Source organism: Ursus americanus, chromosome 1 (genome assembly GCF_024610735.1).
Source record: "Ursus americanus isolate L20-20 chromosome 1, mUrsAme1.1.p, whole genome shotgun sequence".
Lineage (NCBI taxonomy): Eukaryota > Metazoa > Chordata > Mammalia > Carnivora > Ursidae > Ursus > Ursus americanus.
Genome location: NC_142127.1, coordinates 82,264,731 through 82,278,454, shown reverse-complemented (window position 1 = coordinate 82,278,454; position 13,724 = coordinate 82,264,731). Strand labels below are relative to the sequence as shown.

General features: G+C 42.8%; 1 protein-coding gene, 1 long non-coding RNA gene and 1 other non-coding gene across 7 annotated transcripts in view; 1 reads left to right on the top strand and 2 right to left on the bottom strand.

The window, feature by feature from the left end:
- The window catches only part of LOC123798267 (uncharacterized), a 174,859-nt gene extending 164,370 nt beyond the window's left edge, over positions 1–10,489 (bottom strand). The window contains exons 1-2 of one of the 3 annotated variants that reach the window (XR_015724894.1): positions 10,072–10,489; positions 7,626–8,680 (exon numbers count right to left, since the gene is read on the bottom strand). This is a non-coding gene — a long non-coding RNA (uncharacterized LOC123798267). Of the gene's footprint in view, positions 1–237; positions 1,915–7,625; positions 8,681–10,071 lie in introns of those variants that run through there. The other 2 variants (XR_015724890.1, XR_015724899.1) reach the window with 2 other exon arrangements.
- LOC123798340 (U6 spliceosomal RNA) lies at positions 5,809–5,915 on the bottom strand. The gene has a single exon (XR_006781260.2). It is a non-coding gene; the product is annotated as a U6 spliceosomal RNA (small nuclear RNA).
- ACADL (acyl-CoA dehydrogenase long chain) overlaps positions 9,372–13,724 on the top strand; it is a 41,735-nt gene continuing 37,382 nt past the window's right edge. For 2 of the 3 annotated variants that reach the window (XM_045806642.2, XM_045806640.2), the window contains exon 1: positions 9,374–9,701. In XM_045806642.2, coding sequence (XP_045662598.2) covers positions 9,625–9,701 — 77 coding nt within the window. In that variant the 5' untranslated portion in view covers positions 9,374–9,624. Of the gene's footprint in view, positions 9,702–13,724 lie in introns of all 3 variants that reach the window. The other variant, XM_045806641.2, reaches the window with a different exon arrangement.

Genomic DNA, 13,724 nt, shown 5'->3' with positions numbered 1-13,724 from the left:
ATAATCCTGTCATTGTTCTAGCCACTTTGTCTTCATTTTCTAAAAACTACTCCCAACAACTCCATGATATAGGTACCATTATTTTTCATTTACATGTGAGTAAATGGAAGTTAGGATATATCTCCTATATCTCCTAAATCCATGCTGCCTAGCAGATGACCTGTCTCAGCCTGTGTACAAAGGAGCCTTAAGAAAACTGAAGCAAGCCAGAGAGGTTTCCCAACAAGCTGTTCTTACCACATTTTCCTTTGCTTCTGTCTTCATCATGAAATAATCTCTCAACTTTAGCCCATTCTTGGCTCCACTTCCTGGACTTACTGCTGTCTGACAAGAAATCCTGTGGGGCGCCTGGGTAGCGCAGTCGTTAAGGCGTCTGCCTTCGGCTCAGGGCGTGATCCCGGCGTTCCGGGATCGAGTCCCACATCAGGCTCCTCTGCTATGAGCCTGCTTCTTCCTCTCTCACTCGCCTGCTGTGTTCCCTCTCTCACTGGCTGTCTCTCTGTCACATAAATAAATAAAATCTTAAAAAAAAAAAAAAAGAAATCCTGTGACATTTCTGTATTCATTGTTAATAGCTAAATGAATTTGAAAGCTTCCAGAAAGTTAGACGACCGATCTGTCCCTTCATGGTCTAGAATCTTGTGTTCTCCTTTAAGATATGAAAACTCTGTTCCCCTAAAGGTGAACAAAGTTTAAATTTTAACATTCTCAGTGATTGTATGTACCAGACTGGAACACTTAGCCAGAATTATTGCTCAGTTTAGAACCTGGACAGATGAAATTCTTTTGCACCTTAGTTTATATTTGTTTCGTTACAGGATTTTTTTCTCTCTCGGGGCCCATGGTTCTTGAACACACTGCTTCGAAGAATGAAGACGTAGACCAGACAGAGTGGTAGGCAGCAAAGCAAGGTTTATTGAGCAACGGCAAAGTGATAGTACGAAGCTCCCAAGGAGGGAGGGGACCAAAGAGGGTTGCCACCAGAGTTTCTAAGTCTAGGGGGTTTTATGGGCTTGTTGGTAGGCTGTTTTAATCTGATTAACCCTCCCTTGCACCTGTCATCCGATCAGGGTTTTGTCACATGGGAAAGGGTGGAGGGCTCCTTCCAGGGTGGTGTAAAATTTGCAAATAACACTACAGATAAAAGACTGGTATCCAAATTCTATAAAGAACGTCTCAAACTCAATACATGAGAAACAAATAATCAAATCAAAAAATGAGCAGAAGAATGAACACTTTTCCAAAGAAGACATACAAATGGCTAACAGACACATGAAAAAATGTTCAAAATCATTAGCCATCAGGGAAATTCAAATCAAAACCACACTAAGATACCACCTTATGCCAATTAGAATGGCAAAAATTGACAAGGCAAGAAACAACAAATGTTGGGGAGGATGTGGAGAAAGGGGAACGCTCTTACACTGTTGGTGGGAATGCAAGTTGGTACAGCCACTTTGGAAAACAGTGTGGAGTTCCCTTAAAAAGTTAAAAATAGAGCTACCCTATGATCCAGCCATTTCACTACTGGGTATTTACCCCAAAGATATGGATGTAGTGAATAGAAGGGCCATATGCACCCCAATGTTCATAGCAGCATTGTCCACAATAGCCAAATTGTGGAAGGAGCCGAGATGCCCTTCAACAGATTTCTGGATTAAGAAGATGTGGTCCATATATACAATGGAATATTACTCAACCATCAGAAAGAACGATTACCCAACATTTGCAGCAACATGGACGGGACTGGAGGAGATTATGCTAAGTGAAATAAGTCAAGAAGAGAAAGACAATTATCATATGGTTTCACTCATTTATGGAACATAAGAAATAGCAGGGAGATCGATAGGAGAAGGAAGGGAAGAATGAAGGGGGGGTAAACAGAAGGGGGAATGAACCATGAGAGACCGTGGACTCTGGGAAACAAACTGAGGGCTTCAGAGGGGAGGGGGGTGGGGGATTGGGATAGGCCGGTGATGGGTATTAAGGAGGGCACATATTGCATGGTGCACTGGGTGTTATACGCAAACAATGAATCATGGGACACTACATCAAAAACTAAGGATGTACTGTATGGTGACTAACATAACAATAAAAAATGATTATTAAAAATAAAAATTTTTTTTAAAAAGGTGGTTTCCTCTTGGTGGGGGAGAGAGGGCGGCGGGGGATGCGGGGGGGGGGGGGTGTGGGCACTTGTCCCTGCCTGCTTTTCTTCCAACTATCCATCCTCAGTATTAGTTTTAAAACTACCTAGTGTTGATTACAAACTCTGGGATAAAGGAAAGAAAGGGCAGCATTTTCTCAAATGGTATTAGTAATGGGGCGCTTTGCTGTTCTCTCTCTTGCTTTCTCTAAAATGGGAAGAACAAGCTTTAAAAGAAATGAAGAGTAGAGACTTAAAGCTAACACTGATAACACTTGCTCACTCCGGGGTCTGGCCACAAGACAAGGATTGTCTAAAGTGGCCAATAAAGATATTGGGCTTAATATTGGAAACTAGAAAAAGCAGCTTTCCAAATGAATGATAGCTAACTAAATTAGTAGGAAAGGTCCCTGGGTTTTGTTTTCCTAGCAACTTGGGAAGAGCATGGCCTCTCGTAAGTGTGAAGGCAAGGAAAAACAGCAATGGGTTTACTATGAACTAGGCTCCTATTGCTGCCAGACTGGATGCTTCCCATATTTTGCCCTGTTTTAGCCTCACAATAACCCTGTGAGGTAGACACTATTAATACTCCTTTTTTACAAATAAGGAATCAGAGACATGGAGAGAGAAACTCAGAGAAAGGTTTCCAACTTTGGTCTTGATCTGTGGAATGCTATATGCCCATGACTTTTTCACGATCCCATAAAAATAAAGTTGGGGGAAAAGAAGCAAATCAAGTAGTCCACCCAGAGTGTGAACTCCTTATCCTGGACTATTACCTTACTTCTACATTTCTCATACTCCGTCTTGTATTTTAAATCATCTTATACGAGTCTTATTTTCATAAATGCATTCCAAGATCTTTGCAAGCTGATATTTGATCTTGTACAATGTACTCTCAACATGAGGAGGAACTCAACAAGTATTTACTGAATAAGAGAGTGAACGAATGAATGAACTTTGCTTTCCTATGCCTTGTATCTATTTCCTACCACATCAAACCTAAATTCCTTGGTATGATATTTAGTGATAACAAAAATACTGGCCAACTGAACTGAACTGGACGAGAGTAACAAAACTGAATGGTTACAATGCAGCAAATCTATGTGCAATACCCTTTACATAAACACAGAGCATTTAATCCCCACAATGACAGCAACCTGTAAGGAACAGAGATTTAGGATTAAATCCAGGTAGTCTCATGCCTAAATCTATAGTCAGCCCTGTGTCCCAGGCTGCCTCCCAGCGATTACCAATCTGCTGAACCTGAGTTCCTACTTCTTCCCAAGATACATCCTCCAGTTCTTTACTGTCCTTTGTTTCTATAAGCCTTCCTAATTTTGTTCTAAACTCCTCCAGTGTCCGGATCTTTCTTTCCCTTTTGTTAACTCCCAGACCTTCAAATTCAAGGTATATGCACTAACTGGAACATTTCCTGATTACTCTGGCCCTAATTTACATTCAATTAATAAAAGCATGCCATGCAAACTCTCACATAAAAAACGTGAGTTATTCCTGCCAGGGAGATATAAATGACTCAAAGCATTCTTGAAACATTTGGCAATTTGACTAAATCATCTCTGCATTCAGAAGCACTTTTGTTCTTATTTCACAAAATGAAACATATTAACTTTATGAAATATACTAACTTTACAATGTTGAAACCTGGTGGACACATCCTAACCAAGTTGAGATATTAAAATTAAGGTGGTTCAAATTAACCTCACCAAGAATGGGACAAACTAGCACCAGGGATGTTCTGATGCAATATACTGAGAAGGACATTACATTATTTAGGTACCCATTCTGCCATGAGGAAACCTCAAAAACCAAACTATTTCTAAAAATACCTGGCTTTTACTCTTCAAAAAATGTCAATGTCAAGAATTATCAGACAAAAGGAGCTGTGCCAGGTGAAAGAGTATTAGGGAGACAAGATAACAAAATATTCTGCACTGGACTTGTCAAAAGTTCAGAAATAGCCGAAAGCAAAACCAGTGAATCACTGAAGTAATTAGTGAAAGTTTCTTCTGCACAAATGGGAAGGACTCGAACCAAAAGATGGAATGAGGCTCAGGGGTATATCGTTATAAATCAGCTTAACAGTAGACCCCACTGATCCAGTGTCACTTTCCACAGTTTCAGTTGCCTGTGGTCATCTCCCAGGTCCAGAATCAGACCCTTCTCCTTCAGACATTAGTAGCTTAATTCTACATCACAATCCCTCCTGTCATTCACTTCACCTGATCTCATGACACAGGAATTTTAGCATCTCATATTATCACAAGAAGAAAAGTGAGTACAGTACAATAAGATCTTTCGAGAGATCACATTCACGTAACTTTTTTATAGTATATTATTATAACTACTCTATTATTGTTGGTAATCTGCTATGCCTAATTCATAAATTAAGCTTTATCATAGTGAAAGAGGACTTCAACTGCCTCCATTTTGACCTCAAACTTTCTAGTTGGGTTCTTCTTTTCAGCTTGTCTCTAGGCTCAGGCGGAAGACCCTGGGAGCAAAGCATCTCCTGATGGGAATCCAAACTACCCCCTCAAACAATAAGGACTGCCCTGAGCCGGTAAGACCCCACCTGTGATTGACTCTAAGAAAATGATCATTTGACTTAACACTGCTACCTGCAAGTACCCACCCTCCTTTGCCCCACATTTTCCTTATATAAACCTGGAAGTATTTTCAGCATTTTGGAGACAGTCTTTAAGATGTTAGTCAGCTGTCTTCCTGGTATTGGTCTTACTGAAATAAATTACTTTCTTGTTTCACCACCACTAGTTTCTCTGACTTTGAATGTTGTCAGCGGTGTGTGGCTGAACCTGTTCTGTTTGGGTATATACAGGTCTATATAGGATTTGGTGCTTCCGTGGTTTGGGGCATACATTGGGTGGGGGTGAGGGGTTGGGGGGGGGGGGTCGGGTCTTGGAATCCTCAGCAGATAAGGGGGTGGGGACAACTGTATCACCATACAGTGATACAGGAAGCCAGTGATTATTCTTCACAGTGATTATTTATTAGTTATAATATTAGAACTTTCTTAAATGAGAGGGAACTGGTCTTCATATCAACCTTGGGGAAATAGTTCAAGGTTTGCCAATGATTTCCAGAGATACAAGGAAGAGATGACCCAGATAAGTTAGTCTTGCAAAATAAGCTAAATTCAGTGATACAAAATGTTGGAGTTTGGAGCCAATGGCAAGAGAGAATTCTTGAGATGTCTTCAGTGCAAAAAAGATGGTTTTCTTAAAACACAGGAATAGGACCCGTGGGCAGAAAGAACTGTACTTGGGTTGTGACTGATGACTGATTATATACTTTCAAACTGGGAGGGGGTTAGGGCTAGCATAGTCCTAAGGAATTTTGGAAGCAAGGTTTCCAGGAGCTAGACGGGGCTAGCTATTGCTAGGGAAAGGTCATTTATTACTGTTTAGTAAACCCTCAGGAGACCCTTCAGATGAGTATCAGTGGGCCATATGCTTGAAGGATGATTGCTCACATGTATCTTGGGGGGTAGAGATAAAGGAAGTTTCCAAAGGAATTTTTAATATGTTAAAGAAGACTTATAGGATCCTGGAGGGTTGGGATAATGGTAAGCTAAGACTGCCTTTTGCCCTGAGCAAAGTTTTTGTTTAGTTTAGTTTTGTTTTTTTATGGAATGCTTCACGAATTTGTGTGTCATCCTTGCACAGAGGCCGCACTAATCTTCTCTGTATTGTTCTAATTTTAGCAAATGGGCTGAGGAAGCGAGCAATGCCCTTAGCAAAATATTAATGTTGGGGCAGCTGAACTCCCAGAGGAAGGTCACTCACACCTGTTTCAAGGACTTGTCAATGGGCTGGAGGCAGTATGGAAATTTAATCTCTTTCTTTTTCTTTTATTTACCACATCATTCAGCTTTGTGACTGAATTGGTCTTGTCTGCTCAGGCCATTTGCAGGCACATGTCCATTTTTTATTCTATCAGATTTAATTATAATGAAAGGATATATTAGAATATTTGTTGAGGGGCGCCTGGGTGGCACAGCGGTTAAGCGTCTGCCTTCGGCTCAGGGCGTGATCCCGGCGTTATGGGATCGAGCCCCACATCAGGCTCCTCCGCTGGGAGCCTGCTTCTTCCTCTCCCACTCCCCCTGCTTGTGTTCCCTCTCTCGCTGGCTGTCTCTATCTCTGTCAAATAAATAAATAAAATCTTTAAAAAAAAAAAAAAAGAATATTTGTTGAAAGAATATGGATGGTAGATTATTTAAGAATTCTTTTAAAAGATATTTATTTATTTGAGAGAGAGAGAGAGGGAGAGAGGCAGGGGCAGAAGGAGGGGGAGGGGGACAGCGGGAGAGGGAGAAGCAGACTCCCCACTGAGCAGGGAGCCCGATGTGGGGCCCCTATTTATTATTTTTTAAAGTAAACTCTACTCCCAACGTGAGGCTTGACCTCACGACCCCAAGATCGAGTCGCACTCTATCGACTGAGCCAGCCAGGTGCCTCAAATCCTAATATAACATTCTTAAATAGGGGCTCCTGGGTGATTCAGTCCATTAAGCATCTGCCTTCAGCTCAGGTCATGGGATCAAACCCCACATCGGGATCCCTGCTCAGTGGGGAATCTGCTTCTCTCTCTACAGCTCCCCCTGTTTGTGCTCTCTCACTCACTCTCTCTCAAATAAATAAATACAATCTTTAAAAATAAATAAATAAATAGAATATTACATCAGGGTTAAACTTCTACTTTGGATAACTGTGCTATAGTTATTAAAAGAACTCCTTCACTCTTAGGAAATATACACTAGGAGTGAAGGGGCATGATGTATCCAATTTATCCTCAAATGACTCCGAAAAGAATACATATATGTGGCAAATGGGGCAAAATGTTAACAATTGGAGAATCCGAGTAATGGCCATATGGGAGTTAATTGTACTATATTTGCAACTTTTTGTGACTTTAAAACTATTTCTGAATAAAAAGCTAAAGTAATTTTGATGAAAAATTAATAAGATGACCAAAGTGCTCAAAGAAATTTAATTTGGAAAAAATGTAAAAAAGAAAGACACTTCCTCTAAAGGTGGGAGTCTTGGGGTTTCTTACACTGTTGTATTTCCTAGGGATTTTGGCAATAATTCTAAAAGTAGGGAAATCTTGAGTTTGTCTACACAGTCACCCCTGGTCCTGCTCAGAGACTAGAAACATAGCCAGGCATATGATTGGTGCCACAAAGAACTGCTTGCTTCAGATACCTCCCCCACAGTTCTGCCCTGGCACCGCTAATTCCCCTTGATAGGTAAATGAATTTTTATCTTTTTCAAATCGTCTGCATCTGAAATTTCACTATTAGAGCCAATTATTTGAATTAGAAAAAAAAATCTAACTTTTGTCAAATTGATTATCAAAGGCCATTAGTAAAAGTCACCATCACCTGAAAATGTGAGTATGTAAGTGGAGGAGAATAAAAAGAGCTAACACTTACAGAGAGTTGTATGCAGAGGCTTCAGCAATGCTGTCCTAGTCCAGGTCACAGATGTGGTCCGGTGGGGTGGAGGATGCAGAGCTTGCCAAGGCAAGGCTTGAGGACAAGAGGTGGCTCCTCGTCACTAACTGGGCTTCCTGGTCAAGGACATGAAGATATAGTTCTTGGGCTGCCTGGGTGGCTCAGTCAGTGAAGCATCTGCCTTCAGCTCAGTTCATGATTCCATGGTCCTGGGATGGAGCCCCACATCGGGCTCCCTGCTCAGTGGGGAGTCTGCTTCTTGCTCTTCCTCTCCCTCTGCCGTTCTACCTCTCTACCCCTGCTTGTGCGCGCTTGCTCTCTCTGTCTCAAATAAATAAATAAAATCTTAAAAAAAAAAAAGATAAAGTTCTTGGAGGAGTTCTATTCTTCTCCCTGCCTGTTAAGGAGTCTGAGATCATCAACTTTTTTTCTGGGTGTAACTCTCTTTAAAGATTAGGCCCATGCAAAAGGACATCTGTGCTGGCCAGTGGATCGAGTTCAAGGTGTTTGTCACCATCCGGAACAACAACAGCCAAAGCTGGTTCTGGTGTGCTCCAAGGAGACAGCCTCTGCCATGTACGGGGCCATAGTCCTGGCCCACCTCTCTATAGACACAGGGCAGTGAGGTTACCAGGAGATCAAGAGCAGCAACCCCACACCATCCCTTGAAATGTGACAGGTCACTGTGTCTCTGTGCTGGCATGCCTCATCCCTGCCCCCAGAAGCACGGACATCATCTGGGCCCAGGAAGCTGCTGAAGATAACTATTATCGACAACTGCTACACCTAGACCAAAGGTTGCACTGCCGCCTGGAACAGCTTTGCCAAGGCCACCTTTCATGCCATCTCTAAGATCTACATCAATCTCACCAAGACATCTCTAGAAAAGGACCCTGTTCACCATGTCTCCCTACCAGTTCACTAGACCTTCTAGTAAAGACCTACAGCAAAGTCTCCGTGTAGAGGATCCAGGCTCCAGCTGTTGCCACCACACAGTGTTTTTATACAAGAAAATTAAAGTGAATTAATTAAGCCTGTAAAAAAAAAAAAATCACCCATGAGATGGGTTAACTAGACAGAAACCTGGACTGCATCATCAAATGTTACTGCTGCTGCGGTTATTCTCACACCACACTGAGACACGCTCAAGTAGTATTTTATTATTACCATTTTTCAGAGGCTCAGCAAGACCATGCAGAAAAAGGTCTCTTATTGCGCCGTACTGGCAAGTAACTCGATGAGCCAACTATCATCTTGAAAAACCAACAGTCTGAAGCTAGTAAGTACCCTGGCACAGACTCCTAGTGGTGGAGGTCCTAAGACCCCCAGGCATCAAGTCTAGAATTTTGGCAAGCCTGCCTGTGCTCCCCCAGTCAACTAATATTATTCGCATGCTTCTGTTTGAAATTAACTTCCTTTTTTTAACTTCCCAATATTTTGCATTCAGTTAATGTGTTCTTGATTTCCAACGCAAAATCTCGTTTTCAGGCCTTCATAACTGTCCTCAACTTTTAGAATGGCCTGGAGGTCCTGCCTTACCTCCTTAGAATTCCACCCAGCAAACTACTTCAGAGTTCAAAATCCTTCCGAGACCTCCTATCCCCAAAATACCAATTCCATTAATTTGAATAGCTCTCACTATCATTGCGTTGAAATGTAAATTATTAAACAGTATTTGGTAACCAGAGGAAAAAGGGAATGGCAAAACAGGAGTTCAAAAACTTGGTTGGCTACGACTCAGAGGGGAGTGTTGCAGCCCGGGGCGACGCTCCACCCGTTCTCCCCGGAGGAGGCAGGCTCGGCGAGGTCGCAGCAGTCCCCGTTCAGGCTTCCGGCTCTGCAAAAGCTCGCGGGGCGGTTTTCGCGGGGGACGACCCAGTAGGAGCGTCCCGCGGAAAATTGGCCCGCCGGCGCCAAGCCCGGGAGCCTCCGAGGAGTCGTGTCCGTCGCCGCTGCCGCCCTAGCCGCCGTCCCAGCCATGGCTGCACGCGTGTTCCGCAGCTCCCTGCGCTGGTGGGGCTGCCGGGGTGCCTGGCTTTCGCGGCCGGCCGCGAGGTGAGCGCCGGCCGAGCTCTAGCTGCACCGCCCGCCCGAGCCGCGGGGCGGTGGTGGGCCGGGGCAGGAGAGGGAAGGGCGGGAGAAGAGAGGGGGGTGGGACCCCCCGGGGGCAACGAACGCAGCGGCGCGCGAGGGGCGGGGCCGGGCGGTGGGCGAGGGAGACGCCGGGGGTAGGGGCTGGGCCTTGTCCTGCGGCGCCGGAAGATGGGATGGGACCCACGTCGAGGAGGGCGCATGCAGGCCTCGGTTGTGACCCCCGGAGTAGAGCGAAAGCCCAAAGCGGGGTTCGCCAAGGCTCACTCTGGCCCCAACCCGGCTCGTGAGATTCTAGGACCGGCCGCGGGGTTGCGGGGGAGGGGCGTCTTACCGGGACTCGGGCTCCTACCTTTGGGCCTAGAACCGTGGCGAAAGGCGGCGGCGTAGTGCCCCAGGCGGTCTCAGGGTTGTGAACCTGGAGGAGGGACTCCCGCCTCGCGGGTGTGGAGAAAGTGGCAGGCGTCTGCGATGATGAAGCGTACTTTCAAGAGTGCCCCGGAGCAGGCAGCCCAGGACAGCAAAGACCTGACGTCCGCCCCATCAGACAAGGGCATTGAGATTTATTTAACAAATCCTTTAATTAATTAAATCCAGAAAAGTTAATCGTTTCTAAGTGGCTCTGTGATGATGAAGGTAGTGTTTATGAGATCAAAAGCTTTAGATACTGGCTGACACATCAAATCCATTCATCGGGTAAACTGGAAGCATCCAGGATTCACTATTGAAGGAGTATGACATGAATGATAAATTAGCTTGTTACAGCATTGGTGGAGCTCTCAGATGTGGAAAAGTACCTCTTCCTCCTGAGGACAGTTGGGAAGACTTTACTGAGGAGGTGACTTGACTTCAGGATGCACATACTTTTCTGAGCTCTTCCCCAGAACTTCGTAAGACTGTGATCCTCAAATTTTTGTTATCAGGACTCTTTTATTCTCTTAAAGTTAGAGGACCCCCAAAGATCTTCGTGTGTGTGTGTGTGTGTGTGTGTGTGTGTGTGTGTGTATGCGCGCGCGCGCGGGGAGGGGGGGTTGTATCTATCCATATGGATATCGATAGATAACTACAAAACAAATTTTACAAATATTTAGTTAATTAAAAGTAACAATAGAGATATGGTAAGTGAAGTAAGACAGACAGATACCGTATGGTCTCATTTATATGTGGAATCTTAAAAGCAAACGAAAAGAAGAACTCATAGATACGGAGAACACATTGTGGTTGGGGGGCAGGGTGTAGAAATGGGTGAAGGGGGTCAAAAAGTCCAAGTTTTCAGCGCTAAAGTAAGTCATGGGAGTTGAATGTACAGCATGATGACAGTAGTTAATACTGTATGTATATTTCAAATTTGCTAGAAGAGTAGATCTTAAAAGTGATCATCACAAGAAAAAAAATTATAAGTATGTGGGATGATGGATATTAACCAGACTTATTGTGTTGATTATTTCACAGTATATACAAATATTGAATCATGTACATCTGAAACTACATATTATATGTCAATTATATCTCGATAATAAGTAAAAAGTAACAATAATAAACCCATTACATGTTGTTATAAATACCATTTTTGTGAAAAATAGCTTTTTCAAAAGAGAGACATCATTTACATTGGCTTAGTAGAACACATCCCAATTCTCGTATCTGTTTCTGCATTAGGTCTATTGGGATAAATTACTTTGGTTGAAGTATAGGAAGAAAATCTCATAATAGAGAATTTTGGAAAAAGGAGGACCCGAGGGACCCTCTGAATAGGTCAGGGACTGTAGTTTTATCATAGCAGGCTTCTTAATGTACAAATGAGTCACTCAGGGAATTTGTTAAAATACAGATTCTGATTCACTAGATATGGGGTGAGGTCCGAGATAGTGTATTTATAACCAGTTCCCAAGTATTGCTGAAGGTGCTGGTGGAGACTGTCTCCCTTTTATAATGTAAATGATTTTTAAAAAAATAATAGAGCCTGGCCTCTTAAATTAGTAGAAGTTTATTTTTGTTCAGTACAGGTTTCCTGATCTTTATAAGGAAAAAAAGGACCAATTTATTCAGTAAGTTTCCTTGGCCTTCAAGAAATGGATGTTCCAACATACTGGCTGTCAACTGTTTTGATTTTCTTCCTCATATTCTCTCTTGAACACTTTTGACTGACCTGAAACCCTTTATTCTTCCTGGCATTTCTTTCACTTTCTAGGGTCTTGGTATATTTTATTTAGAAATATTCCAAAGGTTTCTTTAAGGTACTATGGGATATAAAATTTTAAGATAGAGGCAGACTGGAATATAAATTCCACCCTGTTATTTGCTAATTATGTTGACAGATGATTTAGAGTTTGAGAGCACCGGTTTCCTAGTCTCAGCACATTTTTTTCCTAAGGAAAAATTCCAAGTATGGAAAAGCCCTATGGACAAACGTGTGCATTATAGTTTTATTTCTACTAGCAGGAAATTGGAACCAATCATTTTGTTACAGGGTTTCCTTTCCTTTAGTGCTCACCATTCTTGGTCACGCCGCTTGTAAGAATGAAGAGGTAGACCAGACCTGCAGAGTGGTGGGCAGGAAAGCAAAGTTTACTGAGCAGTAGTAAAGTTTATTAAGTGATTATACAAAGGTCCTGAAGAGGGAGGGCACTTCAAGGGGAACTGCGAGCGTTGCGGCCACTGGAGTTTCTAAGTCTAGGGGGTTTTATGGGCTTGTTGGAGGACTGCTTTAATCTGATTAAGCCTCCCTGCGCCTGTCATCTCATCGGGTTTTTGTCACATGACAAAGGGTGGAGGCTCCTTCCAGGGCGCTGTAAAATCCTTTTAAGGGTGTTAATTCCTCTTAGGGTGGAGGCCCGTTGTCCCTGCCTGCCTTTCTTCCAACTATCCTTCATCAATTTCAATTATGGGATAAAGTAAATTTTGGCCTATTTGATGTAAAGGTATAGTGGTATGCAAAACCCCTATAGGTCCTGGTGCTGTTACCTCCGACTTGATCTACTGTTTTCACTCAGTCCACGTTTGGCCTCCTTGCTCTTTCTAGAACACACCAGATACCATCCTGCCTGACACCTTTTGCTTTAAGTGCTTTCTTGTCCTAAGATGCTTCTACTCCAGAAATCTGCTTGGCTGTCACCTTGAGGTGTTTGCTCAAATCTCATTTTTCTAACTTCACCTACCCTGATTGCGCTATTCCATACTGCAGCCATTGTCCCTGCCTTGTCCCAGACACACACTCTGATCCTTGCTCCACTTTTCTTTTCCATAGAATTTATCACCTTCTCCTTTATTCTGTAATTTGCTTCTTTACTGTGTTATTTATCATTATTCAGTCTCCCTTTCTTGAAATGTGAGCCTGAAAACAAGGATCTTTATTTATTTTGCACACTCTTGTAGCCCAAGGTACCTAACAGTGCCTGCTACATAATAGGTACTCAGAAAGTGTGTGTTGACCAAATGAATGAATGAGCCATTAAAAATAACGATTTGGATGACTGAGTAGTAACCATGAAGGCAAAAGGCAGACTTGAAAGTATTAAAAAAAAAGATTGTAGTATTACATGTTCACAACCAAAGATTACCATTTAAAAAGTATCTCAAATTATATTAATAAACTGCACTAAAAGTTGGGCATAAAAGATAAACCTAAAGCAAAATGACTGAAAATGCTTATTAAGTGTATTACTTAGCTTTGTGCCATAACAAAATACCATACACCGGGTGGCTAAAACAACAAATTTATATCATAATTCTAAAGACTGGATAACCCAAGATCAAAGTGCTGGCCAGTTCAATTCCTGGTGAGAGCTCTGTTTCTTGCTTCTGGATGGCTGCCTTCTCCCTATGTCCTCACATGGCCTTTCCTTGCTGCGTGCACACAGGGAGAGCTTGAGCTGACTCTCTTCCTCTTATAAGGCCACAAATCCTCTGAGATTAGGACCCCACCCTTATGACCTCATTTAACTAGTTACCTCCTCAAAGCCCTACTTCCAAATGCAATCACAGTGG